This window comes from Copadichromis virginalis, linkage group LG7 (genome assembly GCF_057382275.1).
Source record: "Copadichromis virginalis isolate Kocher_CV1m ecotype Utaka linkage group LG7, C_Virginalis_male_GT1.1, whole genome shotgun sequence".
Taxonomy (NCBI): Eukaryota; Metazoa; Chordata; class Actinopteri; order Cichliformes; family Cichlidae; genus Copadichromis; species Copadichromis virginalis.
The window spans coordinates 10,861,905-10,886,743 of NC_140624.1; the positions used below are offsets into that span (position 1 = coordinate 10,861,905).

The 24,839-nt window shown below is 40.1% G+C and overlaps 1 protein-coding gene across 1 annotated transcript; it reads right to left on the minus strand.

Moving 5' to 3' along the window:
- Positions 1-4,649: 4,649 nt before the first annotated feature.
- Positions 4,650-24,386, minus strand: elapor2a (endosome-lysosome associated apoptosis and autophagy regulator family member 2a). Its single transcript, XM_085461666.1, has 22 exons — positions 24,128-24,386; positions 22,463-22,583; positions 20,953-21,142; positions 20,725-20,872; positions 18,501-18,590; positions 17,754-17,859; positions 17,499-17,651; positions 16,060-16,148; positions 15,770-15,950; positions 15,544-15,672; positions 13,339-13,429; positions 13,134-13,236; positions 12,910-13,047; positions 7,853-8,116; positions 7,592-7,765; positions 7,315-7,498; positions 6,955-7,051; positions 6,766-6,867; positions 6,542-6,668; positions 5,961-6,139; positions 5,478-5,646; positions 4,650-5,362 (listed from the first exon to the last, which is right to left on the minus strand). The coding sequence occupies exons 1-22, from the start codon at positions 24,221-24,223 to the stop codon at positions 5,294-5,296; spliced, it is 3,000 nt and encodes a 999-aa protein (XP_085317792.1). The 5' UTR covers positions 24,224-24,386; the 3' UTR covers positions 4,650-5,293.
- Positions 24,387-24,839: the final 453 nt, after the last annotated feature.

The following is a 24,839-nucleotide window of genomic DNA, read 5'->3' on the forward strand; positions in this document are numbered from 1 at the left end:
CTATTCTCTCAAATTTCATACAGCAGATGTGGGTAGAACTGTTGAACATTCATCTCATGACTGGTCTACACCTTTATGCTGCCTGTCTCCAAGAGCACCCTGTGATTATCACACTGAATGATAGATTGAAAGAATTTCAGAGGATGCGCCAAGATGAGCCGACCTACATTGGGGCGTGTGTGTTAGGTGCAGAGAGCAGCAGGAGAGAGCGCTGTGGCAGAGCAGAGGGAAGCTGCTGCTGGATTATGTAAAGCACTCCCACAGCCCAGAAGTCACAGTGCTTCTATGGAAGCTCAAAGCATCTCAGAGATTCGCAGGCTTTGTTAGAAGAAGGCTTAGCCATTCACTCAGTGGTCCTGCTCCCACAAGATACACCCAGCATGGCACGTTGCTATGGACAACCACCATCACATCCGCTGCTGGAATGTCTGTTTGTCCGCATGAAGAGGAGGGGTGAGGAGTTGCCGAAAAAGGAGGAAAAGAAAAACGAGTTGCTGGTTGTGATTCAAATTGGCAGTGACTGATGAGATTTGGCTCTGCGAGTCCCTGTACCCTACTCCCAGCTTTTAATAGTTGCACAAATAGAGCACTTAACCCTGTTCTCCACTCATTTAGTCCGGGGACCAGTCTCTGACAACAATCTCACACTCTTCTTTTGACCCCGTCTCTCACAGTCTGCCTCACCCCTTCAACCATTCCCTCGCCACATTTGTCCACTTCATCTCCACTCGATGTGTGAAACTTGCTACACAGTGGGTCTCAGCCAAGACCACCTAAGCAAGACCAGCAGGCTGCTAGGCCATACTTGAACTGAAGCATTTAGATCTGGGAGCCCACTGCAGGCATGCTGTCGAGGCATAAGGAGGTTTGAAAAGGGTTTAACGGGTGTATGGGAAAATCTGTTGGAACTGAGACGTAGAGGAAACGCTTTACTTTGAAATGCCTCACCTTTCCGAGTTTTACCATGTCATGCACCAAGTAACTCACTCTGGAAGCGTCCTTAATTGGCTTTACTCATGAATATCCTTTACAAGCAGCCATTCATTATAAACATTGTTCCTCTATTCAGCCTCGGCCAACTGCTGTGTGCTCCACAAAGATCTCTGTGCTATAGCCCCCGCCGTATAGCAGAATGTGTCCTTGGCCTCTTTGAAACAAGATGAGATCTCTGCAGGCAAAATGAAGCTGAGGTTTAAGGGACTCTGGAACTGATCAACCACAAAAGCAATAGTTCCGTGTTTATGGTATGTGCAATAATAAGGCTGTGATGACATCATAATAAAATAACAAGGAAAAAAACCTGGTTTTGTCCACTCATCCTTCTCTCTGTTCATCTCAGAAAAATATCAATAAATGCAGCTAAAATGTGTGTCGAAGTGCAGATACATTCGTCTCTCCAGCAACACTAACAGCCTCTCAACATCACTTTCATATCCACATGGGCTCTATTCAACGTGTGTGTTGCCAAATGTTGAAAGATGGCTCTAACACCCTGCCTCATCTGTTCCCCAATGAAGGCATTCTTGTTAAACCATCTACCGGAGAGCCCAGTGTTTTTTGCTAAATGCAGTGTGAAGGTTCAGTCTCTGAAAGTAAGACGTTAAAAGTGTGTATTAAAAAAAGATAAAGATGAAGCAGTCTTTTGGTAATTTTCCATTCTACACTGCAGTCAGTAGCTTGTAGTTTGACACAACGTACGTTAGAGAAGCTATTTTGTTTTGCTTTTAGAAAAGTCGGGGACATGTCAAACTGTTGAAATGAAAATCTTATCATATTTATTCATTTTATCTCATTTTACTTTATTATTTTTACAAGATTACATTATCGTTATCTGTTCTGTAAAACAGGATTTGGACTCTTCTTTTGTATACTAGTGAATGTCGCCCTCCAGTGGTTAGTTTCAGTAATTACACTTCTGACCACCATACTGTGCTGCGGTTTACAGCAAGGAGTTCTCCAGCGGCATTAAACACTCGGAAATCGTATACAGGTAAATTTTCAGAAACTTGTACTGAAAAATGATGTTCTGTAGGGAAGCAAAAACCAGGGAAAAATCAGAGAGGACGTTAAATTAAACGACATAAGTTTACCTTTTAAAATCTTAATGTTTGACTGACCTCTGCAGGACGATATGGCGAATGCCAGTGAAGACCAGGGTGAGTTGCTAAGGAAAAAGGTGGGGGAAAAGTGGCTCATCAAATGTATCATTTCTAACCGCGAGAGGGATTTTTTTTTCTGCTTCAGCTGCTTCAGCTGTAGAATATGTGTATACACACACACACACACACACACACACACACACGTAGAAAAACATTTAGTATACACATCCAGAGTTTTTTTTTTTTTTTTTTTGCATATACTATTATATATTGTACATATATTTATTAGTTTCAGATTTAGCCATTCGTATATTTTGCCTGTTTATGTTGTTGTATTTTGCACAACTCTGTTGCTTGTGAAGCTCGCACACAAGAATTTCACTCGCATGTGCTGTACCAATGTACCTGCACATGTGATGTGACAATAAAAAGTGATTTGATTTGATTTGTAATTTTCGCATCCTGTATATCAGTAAGTCAAAGGTAGCCACTTCTGAGCCAGCATGATGATTTGCGCAATGGTAACTTTAAAAAGTAATATATCATTTTAAGGTAATATTGTGCCCTCCGTTGCTAGGATATTATATTACTGTTGAAGCCAAGTGCCAGAGGGGTTTGGAAATACTGAATGCTTTCAGGCCACGATATAAATCTTCTGACTGATGAATGCCATTCATTCCACTATAACAACCAAAACCAGGAAAAGAAGTTCTGCCTTATTTGTAAACTTGTTGTGCGATGACTAGTTGGGCAGTTTGGAAAATGTTATTAAAACATAATGCAATCATTTGCAAATCTCATAAACATTAAACTGAGACATTTTTACCATTTTATGAACAATATTTGCTTAGTTTGAAATTGATAGCAGCCACACATTTCAAGAGCAAAAGGCTGGAAACATAAGTAGTACTAAAGAGAAATATCTGGAGGAACATTTTGCAATTGTGCAAAATTAATTGTGCAACAGGTGAGTAACATATTCTGTATTTTTTGTTTAAAAAAAAAAAAAGCATCTTAGCTCGGCAGATGTTCACCAATCTGCATCTACAAATTGTGGAACAATTTCATAATGATTTTCCTTAATGTAAGATGTTCAATAACTCATTATCTTCAGTGCATCAAAAGATTCATAGAATCCAGAAAAATCTTGTTGGGCAAGGCAAAAGGCCAAAAATAAGTATTGATTGCTCATGATCTTTGGGCCATCAGGTAGCTCTGCATTAACAGACAAATATGATTCTATAATGGAAATCACTGCTTGAGAACACTTCTGGAAATCACTGCAAACATAATCCAGAAACACACGTCTTCTCTGGGTCAAGGCTCATTTATACTGGACTGAGAAAATGTGGAAATCACCATTTGTGGTTAGATTGTTTTAAATTTGAAATTATTTTTTAGGATAACATTGGTCAAATATTTCTCACACCAGAAAACCAAAAATACAAATAAGACCCAGGACTGGTGAGCAGCTATTGAGTCCATTATCACCTCTCCCAAAAAATTCCAGCACATGGTCTCCTTTGCTCACAATTACAAGCTGCTGTTAAATGAAATGGGGACATCACCCTGTCCCAAGTTTTTTGGAGATATGTTGATCCCATCAAATTCAAAATGATCTTATTTGAAACACATCACCACTGTGATGTAGAATGATCTCCTGCATCTGGCGTTGCACAAAACTCAAAGGTGCTCTATTGGATTTAGATCTGGTAACTGTGGAGGCCAAATGAGTATGTTGAACTCACTGTCATGATAAAGAAAACAGTGACATCTGATGTGGCCTTCTGCTACTGCAGCTTATCTGTTCTAAGCTGTGACATGTTGTGCATTCAGAGGTGCTCGTCTACGTATCTTGGTTTTAACAAGTAGTTATTTGAGTTACTCTCATTATCCTATCAGGTCAAAGTAGTCTGGCCATTCTTCTCTGACATCAACAAGGCATTTCCCCACAAAGCACTGCCTCTGTGGGGAAATGTAAACCTCGAGGATGGTTGTGTGTGAACCAGCCCAGTCCGTCAGGTACCAACAACCACGCCACATTCAAAGTCACTTAGATCTCTTTTCTTTATTCTAATGCTCAGTTTGAACTTCAGCAGGTCATCTTAACAATAGGATCCCCTAACAAAGTGGTTGATGAGTGCATATTTCTTCACGAGTTACATTTTTGTTTGCCAGTTCCATTTTTTATGGATGCCCCATAGTGTTAATGACGATTTGACATAGCTTTTACTAAGGCCGTATTAGAAACAACTTGAATTTTTGGTGACAATCCCATTAAAATAGAAGCAAGCGCACCAGATCTATATAACTGGACATCTGTGAAATGTCTTCATATTTTAATAATGACTGTTTGTGCAAGCTTGTATACATATGTTTACAGATGTTTTAAATGTCTCTTTGTATTCCTCTTTTCAGTCTGCAAAGCATGCAAAAGTACCTTGAGTCTAAATAGTATTGAACAAATACATTTGACTTAACCTTAAGTCAAATGTATTTATTGCTTAATTTTTCAGCAGCTTTTTAATAAGATAATCAAACTGAGTCAGATTATACATAAATACATCATGATTTATTTGAAGTACATGGACAGTCCACACCACAACCCAAACAGAATATGGCAAATTCAAATTTCAACTGATCAGTAGTTCTCTTCATTATATAATTTCAAATAAAAAAAAAAACAACAAAAACATGAGAAGGTAATGATTGTACATGAAAAGAATAAACCATCTGTGTAAACATCTGTGGGATATGGAAAGGCAAATCATAGCTTTCCTGAAGATGAACTATACCACAGGTATCAACGAAATATTGGACGATACGCAAACTGAAGAGAGAAAAATAGCAAAACAGGACATCTTAAATAGGTCTTTGTCTTACCCTGAGCTCTTCTATCAATTTTTTCCTGAAATAAATTAGAATCAGACAGCTATCAGGAAGTGTCAGCCACACACCTGCTTCACAGTCTTTAACTGGACAGCTCCATCGTACCAAGCTTTAAGGCCACCAGGTTAGTGTGACTCGTTTGAGCATGGCTCTGATGTTATGTCTATATGTGTGTGCACATACAAACAGTTGGTGTTCCAGGTATCAAAGCTTATAAAGGGGATAGTTAGATAGGGGTCACAAAGTGGGAAAAGTCTCTTGAAGGTCTGATTTCTCCCCTCAGCCCCCTTCACGGTTCTTCCACTCTAGCTCCACACCAATGTTTTGGAATGAGCCGAATTTAGCTGCACATTTTCATAGTTATCTCCATTTCTCTAAAATGAAAACGAAAAGAGAATTATTTTGCAACACTATATAGTTTGTTTGTTTGTTTTTTTACCACTGTGGAACTTTGTGGTTTTAAAAGTATAGTGATACTGTGTCTCTCACCTTGGATGCTATGGCTTTGAGTTTTCCAAGTAGAGAAGGTTTTGTGTATACAACTTCATCCTCCATGTCTGCCTCATTCTCCCCCTCCATCACAGCACAGCTGTCAGCCACTGGCATTTCACATTCCTTATTAGCAGACATCACCAGCCGGGAGTACTTATACTCCAACCTTGCACAGAGACAAGTGACAGAATCAATACTGCAGAAATTTACAAGAAGAAGAAGAAGACGAAGAATCTTCACATAAATACTGTGATGTTACAGAGACAGAATGGCAAGAGATGGGATTTGGTAATAATGGAGAAGAAGAGACAAAGTTAAGGAAAGAAAACAAAACATGTGAAGCTAAAATCTTACAGCAGTGATGAGGAAGAAGGTGAGAAAGGGAGAAGGGGAGAATATTAAGGGGAATTAAGGGGAAAATGAGAAAACATGTAATTAAATAATGATGTGAGAAGTTAAAGAACAAGAGGCTAAAGATACCGTTTGTTCTTCTTCCAGAAATAGCAGGTCAGGGAAACGAGCAACACTGCAGTGAAAGCTCCCAGTCCTGCACCAAGCTGGATCCAGAACTCAATGCCCTCACAGGTCTGTGTTTTCTTAGCAGGCAAGGGCACACCACCCATGCACAGCTTTGGTTCATTCCACACATACAGCAAGTCCTAAGGGTGGATATACACACATGAATGGGACAGCGCATACACTAGTAAGTGTAAATATGAAATTTGAAGTGTTCAATAGGTTTGTCTTCATTCCAGCAACCTGCATTTTAAGTGAAACAAAGACTGTTATAGTGCTGACTTTAAGCTTTGTGGGATTTTTCTACATACATGGATATTTTGGATGCTAACAACCTTTAGGCTTGTTACCATGAACGGTTGTGGAATTATAACCCGTTTGGTTGCTTGGCTGGCTATAAAATTGGATAAGAATTTTAAAATCGGAGGTGAATATAAACCACTTCAAATGAAAGCTGCAGTACACAGTCTGTTTTAATTCACATTAAACATGCCTTTAAGAAAAATCCAGTACTCATAGACAAGTATATGTCCACACACACACACCTGATTTCCTCCCTTGCAGACTCCCTCTATCTGATGGTAGTCTCTTTCTGTGCATGTAGGACAAGCCCCTGAGCTCTCCCATAAGAATTGAAAGGTGCAACCATCACACGTTCCAGCAGGACACTGACTGAAATAGCCAAAGGCACAATTTGTTCAGTAAGCTGGACCACAGCACAGAACAGTGACAAACACATGAAAATTAGAGAGACGTTGATGAGAAAGACCTGGGTACTGAGAGCTCCCCCGTAGTGCTCTTGTCTGGGTTACAGCGAAGTGTCACCACCACGCTCCGACCCGACTCGCAAGATGAAGTTGTCTCCAAAGACCTTACACCAAAAAGCACAGAAAGCAAGAAGCTTAAAGCAGTGATTTTTTTTTTCCACTCTATAAATAATGCCTGTAATGATAGGCACCTGTAGTAAAAGTTGACATCAGGAACTTTCTTGGAGGTCTTGGGAAACAGATCTGGTGTTACACTTATTCCTTCAAGGTTGTTATCCACAGTTGTCCCTGTTAATATTTATAGAAATGTATTACTTAATAATATGTCTACTTTTAATTTGTCTTTAATCTTTTCTATGAAAGGAGTTTAACATTTAAAGACAAGCAAAAAAGACCTTTTATATTATACGAGTAATGATCCCCACAAAAAAGGACCTTTTACTTATTATCACATATTATTTTATTCTTTTAAAATAAAAATAGAGGCATAAAAAAGTAAACCTAAATTCAATTCTCTTCACTGCCACCGTCTGTGTTTGATGCTCACTAACCAACAAATGTGTCAGCCAGGTTAATGGACTGCGAGGAGAGGGCTGTGTGGAATCCTCGTCCACTAGCTGGGATTATTGTTGATTGACAGATGAAGGTCGTGATGGCATTGGGCCCTTCCTTTTCTCTCTGGGAGTCAGTGATGGATAGGTCTGTTACATTGTCTGTACATACTGCCAACTGACCCTTAAAGAAAAAGAGAAAATTGCAATGACATTCAATTTGTGCACAACACATTTAAAATTGCAGGATTTTCTGCGCATTTTCATCTTTGCACACCTTTCCTCCACAGATACTGATATTGAAGTGATGGAAGTACTTGGTTCCTTTTGAGGTAAAGCTTGGGCCATTCATCAGTGACCCCACTGGCCCAAGTGAGCTGAAGTCAAAAGTCAGAGTGGCATTGCCTTCTGTGTAGGTGAAGTGACAGTCACTATAGCATAAGCTGTGCTCCTGGAAAACAAATACACAGGTATCTGGTGTACCGCCTTACTGATAACAAGAATTTTCTTAAATTCTTTCTCAATCATAGCAACAAACCTTGTCACTTTTGCTGGAAGGTCCACAGGATTTGCAGGCATCAGGGCCTGGTGCAGCGTGAGGCATCAGGTATGTGTTAGGTGGACACTCTGTGCACTGGCTCGTACTTGCGTCTATGTAATGCCCAGGTGGGCACGGCACACACGCAGAGCTGGACGGTTGTGCACCGAGGGCACAAACCCGACAGCTAGAGGACACTCCGTCCACCGCGTTACTCACAGTGATGGAGTAGATTCGCGCCACATCTTTGACATACTGTCGTACCTTAGGTAGAGAGAGATAAATACACATCAGCGAGATGACATGAAATAAAATCTCCAGTGTTGATATATTGTGCAAGACACTGAATGACACTTCAGAATTTATCTTTAGAACCAAAAAGAAGGGAGTACTTGGTGTGCCTAAAGTGGTCTGACCTCAAGAACTCAGTCATTTCAGATTTTATTAGCTATTGCACAAATTACAACACAACGACAACAACAGCAACCAAAGACAGTTTAAAACAAAAAGCAAGAAGCAAAGGTTACTGCTATTCTTTTACAGTTTTGCACTTTATGATATGTAATAAGGTTTGCAATTATATGAGATAACTAAAATATTTGAGGTAAATTAAATTAGAGTTATATATTTATATATAACTCTAATTAATAATATATAAATATATTTATAATTTTAAAGGACACCCTAGCCCACACGTCAGTGATCGATTTTGTAACTGTATCATCAGATCTGCAGCTGTATGTGCTAGACACTTGGGTGAAGAGAGGTGCTGAGCTGACAGCTGATCACCACCTGGTGGTGAGTTGGCTCAGGTGGGACTGTGGGATCTTCCATAGAGGAAGCAGAGTCTGGGGAGGAGGGGGGCGAGTCATCTATCACCAGGGGTGGGGTCACCCCTGGTGATAGATGACTCTATCACCACCAACTCTTTGGTGGGATAGCCCCTGGAGTGGATGAGGTTCCTAAAGGCTCTGGGTGTTGTACAAAGACTGAACTTTGGACACAGGAGCAACAATGCGGTTTTTGTCCCGGTCGCTGAACACTGGACCACCTCTTTACCCTTTTGAGGATATTTGGGGGTGCATGGGAGGTTGCCCAACCAATCTACATGTGTTTTGTGGACTTGGAGAAAGCATCTGACCATGTGCCTCGGAGAGTTCTGTGGGAGGTGTTTCAGGAGTATGGGGTGTCTGGCCCGTTGCTTTGAGCCAGTTGATCCTTTTGCAACCATTGCAAGAGCTTGGTCTGCATAGCCTGTAATAAGTCAGGCTTCCCAGTGGGTGTTGGACTCTACCAGGGAAAAAGTAACTGAGGAAAACAAAGACATGTTCTTATTAGGAGACTTTAATATCAATTGGTCAGCTCCTTCTTGTCCTTTAAGGAAAAAGATAAGTTCATCAGCGTCGGCTTGTTGCCTGTCTCAGATGATCACCATTCCCACCCGGGTCACGGTCAACGCAGGAGGTCATAGGTCATCATCATGTATTGATCATATATATATATATAAATGTTCCTGAGCATTGCTCTAATATTGTTTCTATTCCAGTTGGCTATAGTGACCATAATCTTGTAGGTTTGACCAAGAAAATGAAACCACTGAAAACTGCACAAGATTATTTTTCATAGATCATACAAAAATTTCAATGCAGATAAGTATATTAATGACGTAAAAGAAATTCACTGGACTGACATCTGCCTCGAGAGTGACCCTGATATGGCATTATCTATGTTTATTGAAAACTTTTGCTACCTGGCTGACAAACATGCCCCCTTAAAAAGATTTACTGTTAAAAAGAACTACGCACCTTGGTTAGATAATGAACTTAAGGTTGCAATGTCAGAAAGGGATATAGCAAAAGCAAAAGCACATAAGTCTGTCAGTCCACAAGAGTGGGCACGATATCGCGAGTTAAGAAATCAAGTAACTAAATTGAATAGGCGCAAGAAGAAAGAATATTATCAACTTAAGCTCAAGGAGGCCAATAAGGACAGCAAAAAGGTGTGGAAAGTTTTAAATAATATAATGGGTAGAGATCTTGCTCCGGTGATGTCTCACATCTACACGGGTGGTACGTTTATAAGTAAAGCTAAGGACATAGCCAATTATTTTGCGAATTATTACAGCAATAAAATAACAAATTTAAAATCTAATATGAGCAGAGGCGATCCCACCTTATCACGTCGTCTTATACAGGATGTTATCATGAATAATAAGCAATGCCAATTTAAGTTTGAGGCAGTGAATGCGGAGATGGTAGAGCGCTTATTGATATCACTTCCTGACGATACATCCTCCGGCTCTGATAACATAGACAGTAAACTGCTCAAAGTTGCAGCCAAGTTTGTGTCCCTTCCTATATGTCACATATTTAATAGATCTTTGGCATGCAGCTTATTTCCATTGCAGTGGAAAGAATCGAAAATAATTCCCATTCCTAAAAACAAGAATGACGTTTTTAATGGTGTCAATAGCAGACCTATTAGTCTACTCCCCGTTCTAAGTAAAATTATGGAGAGGATTGTCTATGAACAAATTCAACATTACCTAACAGAAAATCAGTTACTCACTCAGTTTCAACATGCCTACAAACCTGGTTATTCCACCAGTTCAGCTCTCATTCACATGACAGATAACTGGTACAAATATCTAGATAATGGGAATTTGGCCGGGGTGGTATTTTTGGATTTTAGTGCTGCATTTGATTTGATAAATCATGATCTTTTGATAGATAAACTAAAATGTTATGGATTTTCACCAGCTGCTTTGTGCTGGATGGAAAGTTATTTGTCTGGAAGAAGGCAAAAGGTTTATTATAATGGTTATTTCTCGGAGGGCTGTGAAATGACTGTGGTCTACCCCAAGGCAGCTGCCTCGGTCCACTTCTCTACTCAGTCTTTACAAATGATTTGCCGTATGTCCTGGATAAATCTCATCTTGTAATGTATGCTGATGACTCCACCATGTTTTATTCAGCCAGTAGCCACTCTGAATTGACAAGCGTATTACAACTAGATTTGCTGAACGTGTTTGATTGGATAAGTAAAAACAACATGATTTTAAACGTGTCTAAATCCAAATCCATGTTAATAGGAAGTAGAGGACGCTTAGTCAACAGCCCACAACTAAATCTTTCCATAGCTGGATTGGTATTAGAACAGGTCACCCAGATTAAATTACTTGGTGTTACCATAAACCACCACCTTTCATGGTCTCAGCACATCAACTCTGTTATTAAGAAAATGGGACAGGGCACAGCTATAGCTAGGAAATGCTCTTTTTATATCACTTCTTCAATTATGAAAGATGTCATTAATGCACTAGTATTATCTCATCTAGAGTACTGCTCAGTCATTTGGTCAGCAGCTAATAAGACAGATCTGAACAGACTTCAGTTAGTCCAAAATAGGGCGGCCAGATTAGTGTTAAGGTGTTCATATTATACAAGTGTTGATAAAATGCACGATAAACTTTCTTGGCTTTCTGTACAAGCTAAATTATACTATGGATTACTTGTATTTTTAAAGAAAGCAATACTGGTAAACACACCACACTTTTTTTATGCTCAGTTGCAGTATCCAGATGAAATACATAATCATGCTACACGATTCTCAACTACCGTAACCACAATTTAGTAACACCTCGAGTTAAAAGTAACTTTTTGAAAAACTCTGTTATATTTAGAGCATCTTTTCAGTGGAATAAGTTCCCTTATGCAATTAGAGAATTGGCTTCTATTCATAATTTTAAAAATCACCTAAAAGCCTATTTAGGCAGTTTTTAATTTATTTGTAAAAATTGTAGAGGGTAATGTCACTTGTAATGGAAATTGTGTATTTTGTTTGAGTGTTTTGTTTTGGTTTTTTTGCTTTTTTATATAATTTTTAATATTCACATGTTTACATTTTCAGAATTGTAAAACCTTATTGTGGATCTAAGAGCCAAATTATGTGGACAATTTGCATCCAACTCATTGTGTAACATTTTATTTGGTGGTATTTGATGGTTTGGGCCCCAGGAAGACTAGCAACCACTGTTGTGGAAGCTAATGGGGTTCCTTATAAATAAACAAATAAATAAACCAGGGTTGCCGTTTGTTACAGATTCAATTTATAATTTAAATGGGCAGAATTTCTAGGCCAAGTGACAGAAAGCTTCAACTTGGGTGGTCTCAGAATCTCATCTCTGCCTTTCGCAGATGTGGCTCCATTGACTTCATCAGGCGGTGGCCTCCAGCAGCAGGATGAGAATCACCACCTCCAAGTCTGAGGCCATGGTCCTCAGCCAGAAAAGGGTGCCATGTCCATACTAAACCAGGTTAGGGACGAGTTCCTGCCCCAAGTGGAGTGCCTTGGGTCAGTATCTTGGGGTCTTGTTCACAAGCGAGGGAAGAGGGGAGTAGGAGATTGACAGACAGATTGGTGCTGCAGCGCCAGTGATGCGAATGCTGTACCGGTCTGTTGTAGTGAAGAGAGACCTGCACTTAAAAGCTAAGCTCTCAATTTCCCGGTCTACGTCCCTACCCTCAGCTATGCTCACGACCTTTGAGTAGTGACCAAAAAACGAGATCGTGGATACAAGTGACGGAAATGGGCCTCCTCTGAAGTGTGGCTGGCCTCTCCCTTGGAGATAAAGTGAGGAGTTTGGCCATCTGGGAGAGGCTCAGAGTAGAGCTGCTACTCCTCCACATCGAAAGGAGCCAATTGAGGTGATCTGACAAGGATGCCTGCTGGGGTCTCCAGGGTGATGTGTTCCAGGCATAACCCACTGGGAGGATGCTGCGTTGCAGACCCAGGCCAAGCTTGAGAGATTATATCTCTCATTTGGCCTGGGAACACCTTTGTGTTCCCCCAGACAAGCTGGAGGAGGTGGCCAGGGAGAGGGAGGTCTGTCTGGGTGTCTCTACTTAGGTTGCTGCCCTAATGACCCAGCCCCGGATAAGTGGAAGGAAATGGATGGATGGGTGGAAAGTATTAATGAACATCGTTCACTGACAGCTTTGAAGTGAATGTAGTTTAAATTAGTTCATATCTGTGTGTAATTGTGTACTTCTACTCACATCTGAAGCTTGGTTAGTCCTCTGGAAGGCCCATGTGTAGGAAACTGAAGCATTCTTTGTCATGATGTGTGTGTAGGTTTGCCTTGTTTTGTTTTTCTCCCAAGACTCCACTATTTTTGTACTCTTCCTGTTTACATCCTAAAAGATTCATTAGACAAATTTCTGGTTTGAAAATCTATGGTAACATTTTTCAGAGCAGCAATCATGTCAGTAACTCTTCTCACCATCATGAAGTAGAGCTCACAGTCAGCTGTGCAAGAAGTTTCAAATTCAAATGTAATGCGACCAAATTCTTCCCCTGAATGACTCGACACTGAAGTAGGAAGCCTGATGGCAAATAAACAGAAGAAGGGAATTAGTCACAGCTGAAAGAAATAGCTCAGTGGCAAAAGTGATGGAGGCTAAAAAACTCAAAGCTACTATCCTTACTTGAATCCAGGAACATGGAGGTTGAGGATGAGGTAATCATTATCAGAGCTTCCGGCTCCAGCCTGGATGTGATTACCTGCAACCTCCCAACCTGAAAATAAATAAATAAATAAATAAATAAATAACTGATCAAGCACACACATCCAAACATATGCAATAATACTAAGTGCAATAATCCTTTCTGTCATCGTTGTATTTTTACTCAGTTGTATATAGTATTTGTATTCTATTTTTATCTTATTGTATATTTATTTTATTTTATTCTACTGTATATAGTATTTTATTTTATTCTATTCTGTACAGTTGTGTACTGTATTTATTCTTATTGTATTCTAATTTTTGCCTCATAACTTTTGCACTGTCCACTTCCTGCTGTGACAAAACAAATTTCCCACGTGTGGGACTAATAAAGGTTATCTTATCTTATCTTATCTTAAATAAATAAATAAAGTATAATAATGTATAGACATTTAGAAAACTGCATGAACTCTGGTGTATTTGCTTAAAATAAAGATAAACCGTCCCACCTCCTCCCCAGACAGTGGAAAAATGTCAGTCCTAGTTTTACTGGATCTCAGTGCAGCATTTGATACAGTTGACCACAACATATTACTCAAACGACTGGAGAACTGGACAGGTCTTTCAGGAACTGTACTAAACTGGTTCAAAACATACGTAGAAAACAGGAAATACTTTGTATCAATAGGTAACTTCACATCTGAGCAGACAAGTATCACATGTGGAGTTCCCCAAGGTTCCATCTTGGGACCCCTTCTGTTTAACATCTACATGCTCCCACTGGCACAGATTATAAACAACAACAAAATAAACTATCACAGCTATGCAGATGACACACAAATATATATCACAATGTCACCAGGAGACCGAGGCCCTGTACAGGCTCTTGGTAAATGCATTGAGGAAATCAATGACTGGTTGTGCCACAATTTTCTCCAGCTAAACAAAAACAAAACTGAGGTAATAGTCTTTGGCGCCAAAGAAAAACGATTACAGGTCACCAGAGAACTTCAATCTATACATCTAAAAACCACAAACCAGGCGAGAAATTTGGGTGTAGTGATGGATGCAGACCTAAACTTAGAAAAACACATTAAGACAATAACAAAGTCAGCTTACTATCACCTCAAGAATATATCAAGGATAAAAGATCTGATGTCTCAACAGGACCTGGAAAAACTAGTCCATGCATTCATCTTTAGTAGGCTTGATTACTGTAACAGCATCTTTACAGGTCTACCTAAAAAAATCAGTCAGACAACTACAGCTCATTCAGAACTCTGCTGCTCGAGTCCTCACTAAGACCAAAAAAGTGGACCACATCAGTCCAGCTCTGAGGTCTTTACACTGGCTGCCTGTCCGTCAGAGGATAGACTTTAAAGTTCTGATGCTGGCCTATAAAGCTCTGAATGGTTTAGGACCAAAATACATCAATGACCTCCTGACCCAGTATGAACCATCCAGATCCCTCAGGTCATCTGGATCCGGTCTTTTATCAGTTCCCAGAGTCAGAACCAGACACGGAGAAGCTGCATTCAGCTTTTATGCTCCTTATATCTGGAACAAACTCCCAGAAAGCCTCAGATCAGCTGAAACACTCAGTTTATTTAAATCCAGGTTGAAGACTCACCTGTTCTCAGCTGCATTTGAATAAAGCACCAAATCCACACTTTAAGCTTAAATTTCAAAACTTACATTTAACTACTGATTTTATCTACTGTTCTGATTTTATCTGTTTTGATTTTATATACTGTTTTGTTTGTTTGTTTGTTTGTTAATTAGTTAGTTAGGTTATTTGCTTGTTTTAATCAATTTTAAATCATGCTTTTTATTTGTTCTTGTTTCTAATGTCTCTGTAAAGCACTTTGAATCACCTTGTTGTTGAATTGTACTATACAAATAAACTTGCCTTGCCTTGCCATGAGCACAATTAACTAGTTTGTTGGAGGAGAAGGAAGAGCTGTTGGCATCATTGTTGTCGTTGGGGGTGGGGGGTGGGGGGCCTTGGTGTCAGTGTTGCGGTTAGTGTCGTGTGGGTGTTGCGGTTAGTGCGTGTTGCTAATGGTAGCCAAATATTTGCCATGCTTTTTGATTCACTTCATTGGAGTCATCACACAATACAGTGACAAAATAGACCAGAATTGAGGGAAAGAGCAAAAGTGGGCATGTCTTGCCATAAACACCTACCATTCATACTGTCACACTTGGAATTGCCGACATTAAAACAGGAAGTCTTCATGTTAGAAGGAAGAACATTCCACCATTTGTACTCATAACCCAAGGTGGGCTCAGAGCCTGCAGGACACTGCTGACATGCTGGGGACAAACAGTGAAAAACACAATTGGGAAACCGCATGAAACAAAAGGTAAGTGGAAGACAAATGAGGACTGTAAGATAGAAAGTTTTCAGTACGTTTCATGCCATCGGAAAAGGTCCCAGGTGGACATGGTGAGCATGTGGCCGTGTCATTGTTATAGAAACCAGGGTTACAGGGGGGGCAGGGCTCTCGTTCTCCACTTGGAGGCAATGTCACAGCTCCAGTCACATTCTCAAGACAGATCTTAGGTTCAACCCACTTAAATATGACCTGTGTCTGAAATCAGATAAAAAAAAGGTGTGAGTTGGAATAAAAAGGACAAACTGTGATTATAGAGCGAGTCTCAACAGGCTCTTTAGTAAAGAGGTAGCCTCTTTTCTCTCACCTTGCGCTCTTGGTCACAAGCTGTGTGGATCTGGAAATAATCCTTCATGGAACAGGGAGGTCTGTCCTTACATGAGCCAGATCCCTCAGCTAGGAAAAGTGGGGATACATTATATTAATATTAGCATAGGAGATATAAAGCAAATATAATTATTTAAAAACAGGAGCAATTTTAAGCAGAATCGATCCCCCCCACCCCCATTTCCTTTTATATGGATACAACACTAGCAAAGCAACAGTCGCAAAATATGTACTAAATAAAATATGTTTATTCCCTGGATGATCTAGCTAGGAAAGAGGACTAGGGCCACTGGGGGAAAAAAGTGGGCATGTGATTTTTTTCTTCTTTTCCAGAAGTCTGAGACAAAAGAAAGAATTCTGAGGTTAAGCTCAGAATTTTGACTTTTTCCTTAGAATTTTTTTTTTTCAGAATTCTGGAAAAAAAGAAAAAGAAAACTTTTTTTTTCCCCCGGTGGCCCTAATCCTCTACCGTATCTAGCTGTACCCAGTGACTTTTAAATTACTTTACTAAACAGAAAATTAATTAAATGCATTATATGATTCTTTATCAAGGCAGAGTGTGCCTCAGTAAAAACTGTGGAATTGTCTGTTCTTTCATCTTAAAACTTAAATTTCATTAGATGGTTAAACAGTCTGAACAACTCGTTTGAAGTACAAAGAAGAGTTGTATTGCCATATCAGCTGGTTTTGCCTTTTGGTCTTCATAAAACACATCACCTAGTACAGCTCAAATAAAAAATATTAAAAAATAACATCAAAATACATATCGGTCAACAGTGCATCTACAAGAAATGGCCAATCATTGTCCCAGGCAAGGAGTAGGTTGTGTCATATTTAGTTCATAATCCAAAGGAGTGCAACTTATTGGCAGTCCTTAATACTGTATTTATCCTGAGATGTGCCTATTTAATATGGTACAGGCCAATTTTAAAAATAAGTGAATACATTTTTTTAAATCACTTGAGTAGAAAGATCCAACTAAATACATTTTCAAAAAGTATGTTAACATTATGTAGCAGTATGTAAAAGTATGTTACAAGATACATCATACAAATAAAATAACCACAGTACTTTAACTGAAAAGTCCTCGTTCAAACCCCCTGGGGGGAAAAAAAAAAAAATCTAAACTTCTAGTTCAAGATTCTAGTGCATTGGCTGCCTTCCTATCATATTACATATGTTAGCAAATATACTAACATAATGATCAAGCATTACTTTTGCTGCCCCAGTTGCCAAAACCTGCTATTCCCTTGCGATCACACGGGCTCACTGTGTTTCTTTTTCTGAAGTTTGACAACTGTGACATAAAAATAGGACAAGCTCTATCTATATCCTTTAGATGTGCTTCTCTAAAAAGCAGTGATAGCAATTAGGATTCAAAACAGATTTGAAATGGCAAATCTAGCTTTTTATTCATACCTGCATACTGAGTGCTGGTGTTACAGGGAGTGCAGGAACTGGCACCATGGCCAGAGTAGGTGTCCCGAGGACAGGGTTCACATGAGGAGGAGCCAGGGACTCGACTGAAAGATCCCGGCTTACACGGAAAACACTCTGATGTGTAGGCAACACCTGAGCGGAGCAGAAAAGATAGAAAGAAGACGTAACTGTTTGATCTATTTTGTTGTCATTTTTTATAAAGAGAAAAAGAAAAAAGCAAAAGTAACCACCAACCCTCAATATGAATATTTTTTAGCAGTGCAGGATTCACCACTTTTTTTCCCATCGTAACACCACCAGTCCTCCAGTAAAGGATGTTGGTGCCAGATTTCAGGTTCACCTAGAATACACATATCAATGCATCATCAGCTTGGGATTAAATATTAATAATTAATATAATATTCTATCTGAAAATTAAGAAAGGTCATTATATGCGATCAGCTTAATTGCAGCAGCTAAGCTGTAACTCTATAGCCATCTAACCATGAAGTATAAAGCTTAACAGCACAAGTTCAGAAAACATAAACTGCAAAGTATGCAGGACAACAGTAACTTTATACAGATTGTTTTGTTTTCATGGCATATAATGCCACGTAAGTAAATTCATATTTTTTTTTCTTATTAAGGAATTAAAATAGCAGAACAATTTTCTTGAACCAAACAAATCTAATCTAACCTGCGAGAAGAAGCAAGGAGCAGTACCACCACTAGAAACCTATCTCAAGAAGATCCATATATTACATTTAATTGTACATTTTAATTCACAATGCAGAAACCAAAATATGTACGTGCAGAAGCTCATTTACAGCATGAGTGGAAAATTACTGGAGACAATATAAAATGATGCCAGCTCCTTTCTGTGTACACGCTTCCTGCTTCTATCCGCTCTGTGGATGTTACACAATACATTTGATTTGGGAGAACGAGGCTAAAAACCTGCCCTTTCTGTCTACTTGTCGTCGTGCTCTGTGAGACATTTACCGTATGAGTTGCCCATTCGCCATGCTTGGTGAGCTTGAGCCACTTCTTGTCATCAGACTGATCCATTTCTTGACACTGGTCATTCTGGATCTAAACACACACAAGCAGATCAAAACCTCCCCCCTTTTTTTTTCACACTAATTTTCAGTTACAACATTGTGCATGGTTTATATGTTCATGCATACACACCGCATCACTACACTGATAAGTGGACAGGGGAAAATACAAAAAAAAAGTACTAGAATTAACTGTAAGAAAACTATGTAACTATGCTTTAGCACAATCTATAGTACTTTTTAATTAGCTCTTGCAGGCTTCTTACAAATAAAATAGCATTGATAGATGTATATACAAGCAATAATAATAGAATAGAATAGAATAGAATAATCCATTTAATTGTCCCACAAGGGGAAATTTGGTTGTAACAGCAGCCAAAAAGACACATATACAAACAAACAGTACACAGGACACAGAACAGAAACATACACAATTTTTCTTACATATTTACATTAAGGACAATGGTTACTATATACAGAGAGTACTGTACAGTTACAGTGGGGCAAAAAAGTATTTAGTCAGCCACCGATTGTGCAAGTTCCCCCACTTAAAATGATGACAGAGGTCAGTAATTTGCACCAGAGGTACACTTCAACTGTGAGAGACAGAAGGTGAAAAAAAAAAAAAATCCATGAATCCACATGGTAGGATTTGTAAAGAATTTATTCGTAAATTAGGGTGGAAAATAAGTATTTGGTCACCTCAAACAAGGAAAATCTCTGGCTCTCACAGACCTGTAACGTCTTCTGTAAGAAGCTTTTCTGTCCCCCACTCGTTACCTGTATGAATGGCACCTGTTTGAACTCATCATCTGTATAAAAGACACCTGTCCACAGCCTCAAACAGTCAGACTCCAAACTCCGCCATGGCCAAGACCAAAGAGCTTTCGAAGGACACCAGGAAAAGTATTGTAGACCTGCACCAGACTGGGAAGAGTGAATCTACAATAGGCAAGCAGCTTGGTGTGAAAAAATCAACTGTGGGAGCAATCATCAGAAAATGGAAGACATACAAGACCACTGATAATCTCCCTCGATCTGGGGCTCCACGCAAGATCTCATCCCGTGGGGTCAAAATGATCATGAGAACGGTGAGCAAAGATCCCAGAACCACACGGGGGGGACCTGGTGAATGACCTGCAGAGAGCTGGGACCAAAGTAACAAAGGTCACCATCAGTAACACACTACAACGGCAGGGAATCAAATCCCGCAGTGCCAGACGTGTTCCGCTGCTGAAGCCAGTGCATGTCCAGGCCCGTCTGAAGTTTGCCAGAGAGCACATGGATGATACAGCAGAGGATTGGGAGAATGTCATGTGGTCAGATGAAACCAAAGTAGAACTTTTTGGTATAAACTCAACTTGTCGTGTTTGGAGGAAGAAGAATACTGAGTTGCATCCCAAGAACACCATACCTACTGTGAAGCATGGGGGTGGAAACATCATGCTATGGGGCTGTTTTTCTGCCAAGGGGACAGGACGACTGATCCGTGTTAAGGACAGAATGAATGGGGCCATGTATCGTGAGATTTTGAGCCAAAACCTCCTTCCATCTGTGAGAACTTTGAAGATGAAACGAGGCTGGGTCTTCCAACATGACAATGATCCAAAACACACCGCCCGGGCAACAAAGGAGTGGCTCCGTAAGAAGCATTTGAAAGTCCTGGAGTGGCCTAGCCAGTCTCCAGACCTCAACCCCATAGAAAATCTGTGGCGGGAATTGAAAGTCCGTGTTGCTCGGCGACAGCCCCAAAACATCACTGCTCTCGAGAAGATCTGCATGGAGGAATGGGCCAAAATACCAGCTACTGTGTGTGCAAACCTGGTAAAGACCTATAGTAAACGTTTGACCTCTGTTATTGCCAACAAAGGTTATGTTACAAAGTATTGAGTTGTATTTTTGTTATTGACCAAATACTTATTTTCCACCCTAATTTATGAATAAATTCTTTACAAATCCTACCATGTGGATTCATGGATTTTTTTTTTTTTTCACATTCTGTCTCTCACAGTTGAAGTGTACCTCTGGTGCAAATTACTGACCTCTGTCATCATTTTAAGCGGGGGAACTTGCACAATCGGTGGCTGACTAAATACTTTTTTGCCCCACTGTACAGTTAATAATGAAGTGATGGCAGATGTTTCCACTGAAAGGCAACGAATACTCACAAAGAACTCAAATAGCAGGTTACTGTCAGGATACTGGTAGTCAAAGCTAACTGAGCCTTGTTTCTTCAGATGCACAGCATAGATGAGAGAGACTGTGCATTCATCCCTGTTGGACTCCAGATAGTTTCCCTGAGGAGCCCAGGAAGAGCTACAAGAAAAAAAATAAATAAATCCAGCATAGTATTTTTTACCAACTTTTTCCCTTTTTTAAATGTCTTACTCAATTACCTGTTACAGGTGAGGCTGTTATAACCGGGTAGGCTGTTCTCCAGGGAGGTTGCTAGGCTACTAAATCCAATAGGCATGTAATCCCATTGGTCGAAGCGGATACCGCTACCGAGGGAGTAGCTTCCTGCTGCACACTGAGTGCACTCCTGAGCTGACATCTCCAGGAACTCTCCAGCCTTACACGAGAAGGCTAGTGGACACAGTGAAAGAAAGAAAACAGTTTTTGAATTTACCAACCTTCTTCACATTCTACAGCAAAAAGCATGGTCGCATCAGCCATTACATGTAATGTAACCCCAGTGATTGACAAACTTCATTCTTACATCTGTTACAAAGCGTCTTTGTACTTGTTTTCCCCTCACTGAGCCATTGTGTCTCTGCATTTCTCCAGAACAGGTATGAGGACAGTTCTTCCTCATACCTGTTCTCGTCTAATGGCATTGTGATGCTTCTCTATGCTAAATGTGAGAGCATGCAACTGCTTCAAGGCTAGATTTAAAAATAGTTTGCTCTGGCAGGCACTTTGATAGTTACACATAACAACTGGTGACAGATAAGCTCATTAAGTGGGCGGTGTGCTCCATTTCAATACAGTGAATGACACTGAAATATCATATGCGAGTTAGAATTAGATGACGAACCTATGAGAACACAAGTGTATATAAATAGTGGTCTGAGGAGGAAGAAGGAAACAAAAAATTGTTTAAAATAACAAAAGGTGAGTAACAGTGCTGATATGGAAAGCATTTTGTTAGTTCAGTCTTCAGTGCATTCCAGTTCACGGCACTATTATTATTAAAATAATAAATAAACTTTTTCCAAACAATTTATGCATACATAACACATGTAGGTTTGAAAACAGTAAAAGAAAAGAAAGCATCCATGAACCCTATTGTTGGATTCGATCCATTAGTGAGGTGGTGTTGAATAAAAGCACTGGGCAAACCTGTACAGGTGAATGATAAAGACCAAACTTGTATGACCAGCAACATGAGCATTCCGTCATGTAATGAAACGGTGTCATCTTGGCTCCATTATGATAAGAGTGTCAAACAAAAACTACAAAAAGAAAAAAGTAACACCCTCTATGACTCACTTTTTTACTTAAGAAAAAAAAATACATTAGCATCGACTGGAAAGGTTAGTTACATGGCCCAATAAAAAGCACCAAACGAGCTTGAGTTAACATCCTCAAGGACACGTTTGTCAGTGAGCACCTGTGCATTCTTGGAGCTACACTAACATCTCCCTGTCCTTTCACTTCACATTAAACAACCACTAACCTTCATCAACACGTGCCATCAATTATGTGCCTTGTTTCGTAGCAAGCACAGAAAGATATTACGTAACATTGTTTTTGCTCCAAGGTTATTGGCCTGTAGCTTCACTCTATGGTTGGTCGACGTCCAAACACACAGTCAGGTTGTGGTGGTGAAAGTTCCAGCTACTGATAAGAAGGTGACATACACACATCAGCTTCAGTCATTTTCCACACGCACACTTAACTCACTGCATTCTGTCCCTCGCACTGGCGCTGGTAGTCCAGTACAGGCCCCAGGGTGCTGTGGGATGGCCACTCTCCACCGAGATCCTGTGCTGTCACACTCCGTGTACTCAAAGTAGTAATCAGTCTGCCAGGGAGACACACAAAACATAAGAAGTCAGTCAACATAGCAGGCTTGGACATAAAACCTGACTAAACATAGGCCAGAGGCAGGTCAGCAAACATCTCCACCCAAACTAAAGCACAGAATCATCTCTTCCAGATAAGAATCACCAGCAAATCAGAGCAGACTGCTTGCTACTAACAATGAATTCCTACAGAATCCAGCTGCTATTGGCTGAAAAACATGAGTGCCAGTCACAGTGTAATCTCTAAAGCTAAAACCATTCTTCTGCCCCTGGTCACAACAAACCATCTCCATGGCGATAGGAGTAGGGGAGATGGCAGCAGTGGGCTGCTGGTGAAAGAGGCTGAGTCATTTTACCAGCAGCTTTTAACATTTCAAGTAGGCTCACTTAGACATTCGATTATTGCATGTAATTGTTTTAATCTGTGGCCCATGAGTGAAAAGCACTGGCCCAGTGTTCTTGATTCCACTTCTCCTCATCTTGTGTCTACAGAGGCGGGTGGCCTAATTTCTGACAGTTTACATAATGCTATTCCTTGAGCCAAACCAGATTTTGACACCCCGGCACATACAGGCTGTTGTGTGTGGAGTGATTTTTTTTCCCTGGTTTTAAGTGGGTCTAAGGTTAGAGCTCAGAGACGCTTTCCGATAAAGGTCACAAGAAATGAGGCTAAATCAAGCATATTAATACACAAACTGTTTTTACTGCTGTAGTGATACAAAAAATAAATACAGGATTGTGAACTGTGCAACACTAAACCCTCGTTATCTCTTGCGACTCCCATAAGTGCTGTGGTCAATCACTGATGTGGCAGCTGTTCAATATTCATCTCACACCATGATTCAGCAAAGTCCTCTTCGGAATAAATTTCTTTCAGCGTAAACATCAGCTCTGGTAAATCTCACCCTCCCCAGAAGAGCTAAAGCTGCACAATGATTTAACCACCATATAGGAACAAACTGGAGGCCCGCAGTAATCTCTTTGTCAGTGTGAAAAAAGAGAATGACTTAGAGGAATGTTGCTCCTCTATCTTGGGACACCTCTGTGTGTGTGTGTGTGTGTGTGTGTGTGTGTGTGTGTGTGTGTGTGTGTGTGTGTGTGTGTGTGTGTGTGTGTGTGTTGTGCTGCCAGCCTAGTGTCAGAACGTGTTGAGCTGTGCCAGACCAAAGGGAAGGAAAAGCCAGTTCATGCAGGAAACTGATAACTTAATAGCACAGACTGGTGAAGTTCAACAAACACCAGACCTGAACAGTGATTCATACTCCTCCATGTTGTTCGCGTTATTTAAACAGAAAGCAGTGCTGAGGTGTGCGTCTTCACACATGCTGCAAATTATAAAGTGGGACTCCAAACCTACACCGTAAATCGACCCGGAAATGTGACATCAATGTTTAATCGTGTTTACTGTTCGATCACTAGATTAATAACTCGCTCAAGCGTGCGCAGACACAGCAGCCTTTCGCCTTTTCTTTCTTTTCTGTATAAACAGTCAGTTATTTTGATATAGCGATAAACAGCTCAGACTGATTGACTGTAGCCTCACCTCAGTACACTGCTTCTGTCCTTTCGCCCCGTCCATCAGCTGGAGCGCGCAGAGGATGAGAGCGCAACGACCGACGAGCCAAGCTGAGGTCTGCATTGTAGATCATCGAAGGTGGCGGGGGGGACACAAACACACAAAAACAACCGAAATCCAGGAGAAAAACGGAACGTATCATGAACCCGAACCCGGCTTGACACCTGCTTATATCGCTTCTTGCTTCCCAGGCTTTCCACCTGCAATTACGCTGCGCGCTCCAGGGATGCCTTCAAGCAGTGTAGGATAAAAAAAAAATGGGTTTCCGGTTAAGGTTTTCAAAATAAAGATTTGCGCGTACGGTTGATGATTTGTGATGGTAGTGTTTAGTGAAATGCATCATTTTGTATGATGTCATTTTTGTGATATGGATGTGTTTAGGAACGCATAAATGTTCACTGCAGAAGTTAAGCCCCCAGTTTTCCTTTAATTTGAAGGCGAAGTAATGCTGCCTTCTGTTGCTGTCGTTGTATTTTCTTTCTTTTGCACATCTTTGATTCATGCTTTTAACCTCCTGGTCCTCCTGAAGTGTTGCTTACATAAAAAAATAAATAAATAAATAAAGAATTTTTTAAAAAAAATTAAAAAACAAGCTGGCTATCATAAAAATATTTAAATATACAAAATATAGCGAAATGTTTAGTAGCATATTAATTATAATACTGGTGGCTAAAGGAAA

What these genes read in the sequence shown, in the direction of transcription:
- elapor2a (XM_085461666.1), bottom strand. Translation starts at nt 24,223, where the DNA reads ATGCAGACCTCAGCTTGGCTCGTCGGTCGTTGCGCTCTCATCCTCTGC. An exon ending in GTGAGCTCTACTTCATGATG is followed by an intron (nt 13,048 to 13,133) that starts GTGAGAAGAGTT and finishes TGAATCTTTTAG; the next exon opens with GATGTAAACAGGAAGAGTAC. An exon ending in TTCTGGAAGAAGAACAAACG is followed by an intron (nt 5,647 to 5,960) that starts GTATCTTTAGCC and finishes TCTCTGTGCAAG; the next exon opens with GTTGGAGTATAAGTACTCCC.